Raw genomic sequence first — 8,318 nt, 5'->3', positions numbered from 1 at the left:
TATAGCACAGACAACCAGGGCTGTAAGCCAGACCCCTTGGAACCCTCAATATTTTAATGAACCCTTTTTTTTTAATGTTAGAGTTCAGGAATTATAACAAAAATAAGATATAAAAAACTGTATTTAAATATTTTTTTGAAAAATGTAACTTATTTAAAACATAAAAGGCGTTAAAGTATTTTTATTGGTAAAATATATATTTTTTGTTGAATCGTTTTTACTACATTTTTACAAAGTACTCCATTTCAGGTAAAAATTTTACCAGCATATTTTGTAACTTTTTTATAATTAGAGAATGTATAAATTTTGGAAATATTTATTTTTTGGAATTATAAATGTACGACCAAACAAGAATGAAAACATAATCATAAGTTAAAATGGATGTAACTCGGTTACGGTTAGTGATACGGATATCCGGTTTTGAGAATATCGAAGCGCAAATTGTATGCTACTTTATTGTCGAGTTTTAGAACATGATCTTTCTTATTTTCGGTTTTGGCAAAGAACACTTTCTTATTTTGCTCATAACTCACTAGCGGTTTGTTCTGCTGATGTCCGAATAGATGTGCAATTAAAACTCTAAATAATGGCATAACTTTTGTCAATTGCATCTCAAGTCCTTCAGATTCACGGACCAGTTAAAAATAGCTTTATTAAATACGAGTTGCGATGAACTGTCAAAGTTAGGAGCTGTTCTGACAATTTCACGGACCTTGATATTTCGCATATAATCTAAATTATAATGATAAATCATTTTTATGGTAAGGGGTAAATTAAAAAAATAAAATTTATATAAAAAAACTGATGCTTCTGTCCCTTTTTACTAAATTTTATAAGTTCTCTGAATTTTTCTGGACCAAGAACCCGAACTTTTTTTTAGAAGGGTTCAACAGCTGTTCGTGTTTCAAATCTTAATTTAGGTGAATTCCGGATAGATTTTTAACTTGAAATTTGTAACTAAAATAGGTTTTTTATTTCTTTATTATACAACTAAAAATTAAAATAAATGTTTTTTAAAAAATATTTAAGTTTTCTTAAACATTAAATGTGATAATTTTCTTTCTTTCTGAGAAGAGAAGAGAATAGTGATGTTAAAGGGCTCGTTTTGAGTCTATTTTTAAAAACTGCTTACTCAATATTTTAGCTAAAAAAATGTTTCCCTAAGCCCAGAGATTTCGATAATGTATGACTTGACCTTTGTTCCTTTCATGAACAAAATTTTTTAGACTTGCGTAATATTTTTCTGGATAAAATATTGAGTTAGTCGTTTCCAATCGGCTCAAAACAAGCCGTTTAACAACATTATACTGTGTCTAACTTTGAATTCCTTAATTAAATACAAATTAAGATTTCCTAGATTTTGAAAAACAATGGGTTATCATATAATAACGATCGCTTTTATCAAGTTTCTTCCGCCGGGGTAATGGCCAACATTTAATTCATTATCTTGTTCAAATTTTTATAATATTTATCAGAGGCATACAGGCCTGCCCGACGAGTAAACGGATCGAGCGGTTATCTGAAATTACCCGGGCCAAGGCTTTAATTTTTTTTTAGAAAACCCCAGTCAGGGATGAATATTACAAATCTTGGATATTTTCTATAAAAAATTAAATCAATATACATTTAAAAATTGTATATCATAAAACAAATCAAATTCAATTCACTTGTCATATTTCTTATTTCCGTTTTTGTTATTCCTTGGAAATTATTTTTCAACTAATCATTCTTGTTAAACTACCTAACTTTAGTTAACTTATACATACAACAACAGGGTAACCATATTTTTAACCAATAAATATTCCAATCATTCTTCGAGTTTGAGACTCAACTTTAGAGGCTTATTCAATTTTTTAGGGCTAAAAAACCTTAACTAAGCCACAATCGAGATAATTTAGCAACACTAATTTTAAGTGATATTCAATCAAATTGAAAGTAACAAAAGGTAGACACTTAAATATGTAAAATATAATACGCCATTTTAAGGGGAAAAATTTACTTTTGAATAAGTATCATTTTATCCCATAATTTTCTCTCTAATCCCAAATTCGGATAATTACGGTGATGTTGCCACGGAGAGAGAGCGCAAAATGACTGACACTCATATAGACGACTACATTAAATTTTACTAGAGGAATCCGGAAATAGGGGAATTACCGTCGGCACTAGTCGAGTCGAACAGAAAATATGGCGATCCGAATTCATTCCCTTTTTACGACAAATGGGGAGATAAGATAATTCGGAAAGTTGTTAAACATATGGATTTCATATTCGCTGAAGAACTATCCTTAAAATACCGAATAAGTATATTTAAATTCGGGCCGTGCTGAGCCTAAAATAAAACCCGGTCCGAGCCCTAAAAAAGTTTAAAGCCAACCATACAAATGGTACCTCTGCGGGCCTCTAATATTATTTGAGGGGTTAAAAAATAAGGATTATGGCAATTGTCTCTTTTCTATGGTACATCTTCACTGAAATCTTAATCTGTTTATATATAAATATCAATCTCAGGTAATATAAATTACGCTCACTTTTTTTTCTCCATTATAAAGCAGGCTTATTAATCAAACTTAATTTATTCATCGAAAATTGTTTGCTGACTTGGCGAAGGCTGTGTGATAAAATCTTTGAGTAACGATTAAAAACGCTAAATTAGAGTATGTGTATATGAAAGCTATAAATTGATTTGAATTTAAGGTATCAGGGTATCTAATATGAGGACCAAGAGAACCCCACCTATAACGTGATTTTTTTTTCCATCAGTGCTGTGTAAGGCTTAAAATTATTTAGAATTATTACGTTCATTTTTAAGTAGAGCTAGCTTCCACTTCCTTATACAATTTATAAGAATCAAAAAAAAAAATCTTCTAAATCCTTTAAGGGGTTCGATTTTTCTACAACAAAAAAGAAGGTTGAGTCCTAGTCTAATTAGTATTTCGCTCTACCAATATTAAATAATAATATTTTATTGTATTTGAGGTCGGTGAAGTTGGCGGAACTACTTGATCAATTAACAAAACTTATGCCAATTTCTTCATAAATCAGTGACGTTTCATTTCCGTTGTTATCCGGACAGATGATCATTTAACGTGCTTGCTACAGTATGGTATAAGTTTCGGTAATTGATCCTCAAAGTCGTTCCGCCAGCTTCAAAATTTCACACTTTCCTTATTTAGCATATAACTTATTAACCTTTATTAATTCAGCTGGTGTCTGGTTTGAAGATCATCTAAGACTCCAAATATTGGCATAGGCTTTGTTAATTGATCATCAAGGGGTTCCACCAACTTCAAGGACATAAATATTTCTTAACCATTATTCAAATAAATAGATTAACAGTTAAAGACTATACATATATATATATACTATTTAACAAAAAAATGATATAAAATTTACAAGGAGGTAGGGTGTAACATTATTATGAAAATCATATTGGAGATTTCAACATTTCAATTTGTATTTTGTCTCTAATTAACAACATAATTACATCGTAAAACGCAGATAAATTTCGTAAAAAATATATTTAGTTTTTTGAGATAAAAATTAATTTTTTTTTGTGTTAATAAAAGACGGAATTAAAAATCCCCATGGAAAATAAGCTAAAATATTTTTTTATTAAGATATCCATAGATTATTAAATTTCTAAATATAACTTTTTCTACGATTACCTGAGATAATGTCGTGATGTTAGTTTTTATTAATTTAGTTTTTTTTAAATTATTATTATATTCAGAATTAAAGTTATTATGAAAATGTAAAATATGGGATTTACTTATAAAATTATTTTGATTTATACCAAGGTGTTTGTATATCATAAATTACAATTTAAATTCGTTCATACATTATTTTATTTCACGTTCCATCAGTCTATTTTTTTAAAATTAAACTATTAATTTGAAAAAATGTATATAAAGATGTTTAAATTCATAGATAGATATAGTTGTTATAATTTTGTTAAATTAAATTATTTGTTTATCAACTTCCCTGCCTACCATAACAGTAAATAATTCGCCATAATAATTGTTTTGCATTTTATTAAAAATGATTTTCGTTAAAGATAAAAAAAAAAATTTTTTTTTGCTATGCAAAATAGATATATAAGTATATAATAAGTAGACAAAAAATTATGAATATATTCTTATCAGAGACCTGCAGAGGTACCATTTGCACGGACCGGCCCGGCCCGGTTTTAAATTTTTAAGGCCCGGCCCGGTTTTAAATTTTTTAGGCCCGGCTCGGTTTTAAATTTTTTAGGCCCGGCCTGGCCCGGTTTTAAATTTTTTAGCCCCGGCCCGGAGATTTTTAAAAAAAATATTTACGGGCCCGGATATTTTTTAAAAAATTTAAGGCCCGGCTCGGAATTTTTTAAAATTATATTCGACCTGGTGTATACAAAAATTCACCTATGAGGTATTTTACCATATTTTTCAGTGAGTATTATCGCTTATTATTTAAAAAATACATGTAAAAAGCTAATATTTTGAGAATATTATATTGAATTTATAAAAATTATAAAACTGTTATTTATAAAAATGGATATTTTGAGCATATACTATATTTTATATTGCATTTATAAAAATAAAACTAATATAATTTATAAAAATGGAAAATATTTTGAGAATATAATATAATATATTGTATTTAATTTACTATTTAATTTATAAAATAAAAATAAATCGCTATTTAAAAAAATGCATGTATAATAAATAGTATTTTGAAAATATAATCTAATTGCACAATATTAATATAATTTATTTTATAATATAAATTTTTAATAAAAGAAGATAATTGTATTATATAATATTGTAAAAAAAAATAATGAAAAATGTTGGATTAAAAACTTTCATGACTCAAGGTAAAATATAATAAATGCAATAAATATTTAACAGTTTGCAAAGTAAAAAACCAGCATGATTGACGAAACCCTATACTCAAGAAAGATATTAAAAATTCACAAATTATCATAAAGAAAGAGAAGCATATCTACCTTTTCAAGTTGAAGATTACTTCTTCTTTCTTCAAGAATTCTCCCAGTAGAAAAATTCCGCTCACAGCTTGCACTTGAAGCAGGAATTGCCAATACCCGTTTTGCCAATTTTGCTAAAATTGGAAATTCGCTTTGATGAGCCGCCCATTACTCTAACAAATTATCCACCTTAAATGTTTAATCTATTTTTTTATTTATGTAATTTTAATATTCATCATCGGGTATTGACATATTACCAGAATTACCATCGCCCCATTTGTCATAAAACGATTCAGTTTGTTTAACAACAGTCGTAATTTGACTGGTCGATGGTATTTTATTTACTTCCGGAGCCTCTTGTAATTTAATATAATCTTTTATATAGTTTTCCGTCATCTTGCGATCTGTCCCTGACAACATACATAATTGCTTGAATTTGGGACAGAGAAAAAGAGAAATATAATGATACTTGTGTAAAACAAATTTTTCAATTAAAAAATGCTTTATATTAAGTAAAATCAATTTTATTTCTCCTTTTTCGCTTTTGAAAGGTATTACAAACTTCAAGAAGTGATATTCCTTTATTTGATTGTTTTGGTAAAATATATTCTAACAATTTAGATATGAATTATAAAAAAATATATTAATAATACTTGAATATTGGGGCGTATTTAAGATATTCCTTTATTTGATTGTTTTGGTAGAATATGTTGTAAAAATTTAGATATGAATTATAAAAAAATATATTAATACTTTGAATAAATTTGCAGAAAATTAATAATTAGATCGATCTGTGGGTGTTAGGTAGTGTTAACCATCACCCAATATTATATTAATCATAACTATAATATAATATAATCTTATAACCATTAACTCATAATGTAAAAATTTTTATAAAAAATATTAAGGCCCGGCCCGGGTTTAACAATCTTAGGCCCGGCCCGGCCCGGCCAGGATATATTTAAAAAAAATTTTTTTAGGCCTAGCCCGGCCTGGGTATATTTAAAAAATTTAAAATACGGGCCGGGCCTGCAGGTCTCTGATTCTTATTAAGGATATATTTTTTCATTTTAGATAATGAAGATTTAAGGCAATGGTGTGATATATTATTTATTTTGTAATTCTAATTTGGATATAAAAAACGTTATTTTATATGATAGACATTTTACGTAATTGATTTTACTATGGATATAAAAAAAAATAGATCTTATTTTACAATAATTAATCAGTTAATTGTACATGATATTGAAAGTTAAGTGAATTTATAAAATAATAGAAAACTTGTTTGCTTGATTCATAAAAAAAAATTTTATATTTAAATTGAGATAAATTCCGAGTAATTCTCATTTTTGACAAGATTTTTCCCCGCTTGTCATTAATTTTATATATATATATAATTCTTTTCATTTATACCATAATAAAATAAAATAAAGTTTTGGAGATCTTTAAGTTATTTAATTGTTGTGTTTCTGTAACTATGAATTTCAAAAGATAATATTTATAATTTAAATAATTAGTAAAAAAAAAATATGTTAACGCTTCAAGCCATACTTTTTATTTTTTTTAAAAAATATATCTATATTTAATAAAGAAATAATAATATTCCATCCGGAAGGGGGAGTTTATTAATCTTATTATTATTTTATATTAAAAAATTATTTATATTTTTTTTTATTAAAGAGTTAAACTTTTATCTATATGTTACTTTTATAAAAGATTTTTTTTTAATATAAAAAAAAATGAATATTATTCTAATTAAGAAGTATTACGATAAGGACTGGGGGGGGGGGGTGTATTTCGGAGAAGGGGCGTCTAAGGGAGGGGGGGGGTGCTCTCACCTAACCCGTCCTTTTTATTGTTAGGTCCTTTTCCAAGTTTTAGAGAGGCGGCGGAATAATCACCCGTGCCATAAATTTTTTAAAAAATATTTTCTTAAAAGTGTCGAATCCCTTTTCTTTTTATTTATTGTTGTGAAAATTAAAATTTTAATAGTGTCACACAGGGTTTCCCATTCAAAAAAGGAAAAGAGCCAATCAAGAAAGGAAAAGTTCCAACGCCTTGTGAAAAGGTTAATTAAAATAGGAAAGTTTTTATACAAAAAATGAAAATCGTTATAATATTCTTTAAAAAAGTCCCAATCAACAGAAGTGTCAATCAAAAAAGGAAAAGGTCCAATTAAAAAAAGGAAAAGTTTCAAAGGCTCCCGATCTAAAAAAAAGAAAAGGGTCAATCACAAAATAAGGTATCAATCAAAAAAGGAAAAGAAAAAGCTCAAGAAAAAGTTAGATCTAAAAAAGTAAAAAGGCTAATCAAATAAGGAAAGGTATAAATCAAAAAAGGAAATGATCCAATCAACAAATGAAAAGTGTCATTCAAAAGGAAAAGGTCCAATCAAAAAAAGGAAAAGTCCCAAAGGCTCAGGAAAAAATCCTATCAAAAAAAGGAAAAAGCGTCAAAAAAGGAAAAGAGCCAATCAAAAAAGGAAATGTCTATTTATTTTTTTTCTTCTTATTTTATTTCTAACTTTTTGCAATTTCTTTGAATATTTTTAAATCTTTTTCCAATTTTTTTTTCCACTAAATTTCTAAAGTGTCCAAGCAACAGCCAATTACATCGAATAGCAAGCTTTCAAAATATGATTTAAAAAATTTGATTTTTTTTTTAAATAACGTTTTTAAGATATTTTGTTTATTTAAATTATATTGCTTTAGTTCTTAATTTCAATCGTGATACTTGTTGTAAATTATACCAAAGTTTACTTAAACAGACGTCTCCCTTCTTAGAAAAAGAGTACCCCCCTAACCCTAAAGGGTTGGAGATGTATCCTAATACTAATGTATATCAAAAAATAAAATAATATTTATAATTGTTTACCAATAGCATGGAGGATTAAACTAAAAAAGTACTATTCATATATTTTGGTTTAAGCTTTAGAAAAGATTGCTAACAAAAGTCTGGCAAACTTCTACCTTAGGACTGCGTTCTTAATGCTCCAAATTTATATTAAATGCCTGAACTAATTCTTCTATTCAAACTATTTTACTTAGGGTTTAAATTAGAGGGCATTGGGCGGCTTTTCGGACAAAAACCCGCCCATTATTTATAAAAAAATTTTAACCCAGCCAGCTTATAAAATTTAATTATAGTCATTCTTTCATTTTTTTTTAAGCATCTAAAAAAAATATTTCAGCATTACACCTCTACTAAAAGTTTATAATTTAAGAAATTAATATAAGTATAAAAATAATCAATGTAAATTATGGACAATTTATTTGATCAAATTGAATATTTATGAAAAATATATAAATGTAAAATTAATATTAAATGTAATTATAATGCAAAAATAATAATG

General features: G+C 27.0%; 1 protein-coding gene across 1 annotated transcript in view; it reads right to left on the bottom strand.

Moving 5' to 3' along the window:
* Positions 1-2,692: 2,692 nt before the first annotated feature.
* Positions 2,693-8,318, bottom strand: part of LOC135930347 (uncharacterized) — an 18,223-nt gene continuing 12,597 nt past the window's right edge. The window contains exon 15 of the mRNA XM_065467129.1: positions 2,693-2,775. Coding sequence (XP_065323201.1) covers positions 2,693-2,775 — 83 coding nt within the window. The remainder of the gene's footprint in view (positions 2,776-8,318) is intronic.

This window comes from Gordionus sp. m RMFG-2023, chromosome 5 (assembly GCF_954871325.1).
Source record: "Gordionus sp. m RMFG-2023 chromosome 5, tfGorSpeb1-WG-v2, whole genome shotgun sequence".
Classification (NCBI taxonomy): domain Eukaryota; kingdom Metazoa; phylum Nematomorpha; class Gordioida; order Chordodea; family Parachordodidae; genus Gordionus; species Gordionus sp. m RMFG-2023.
This window is presented reverse-complemented; position numbering and strand designations above follow the sequence as displayed.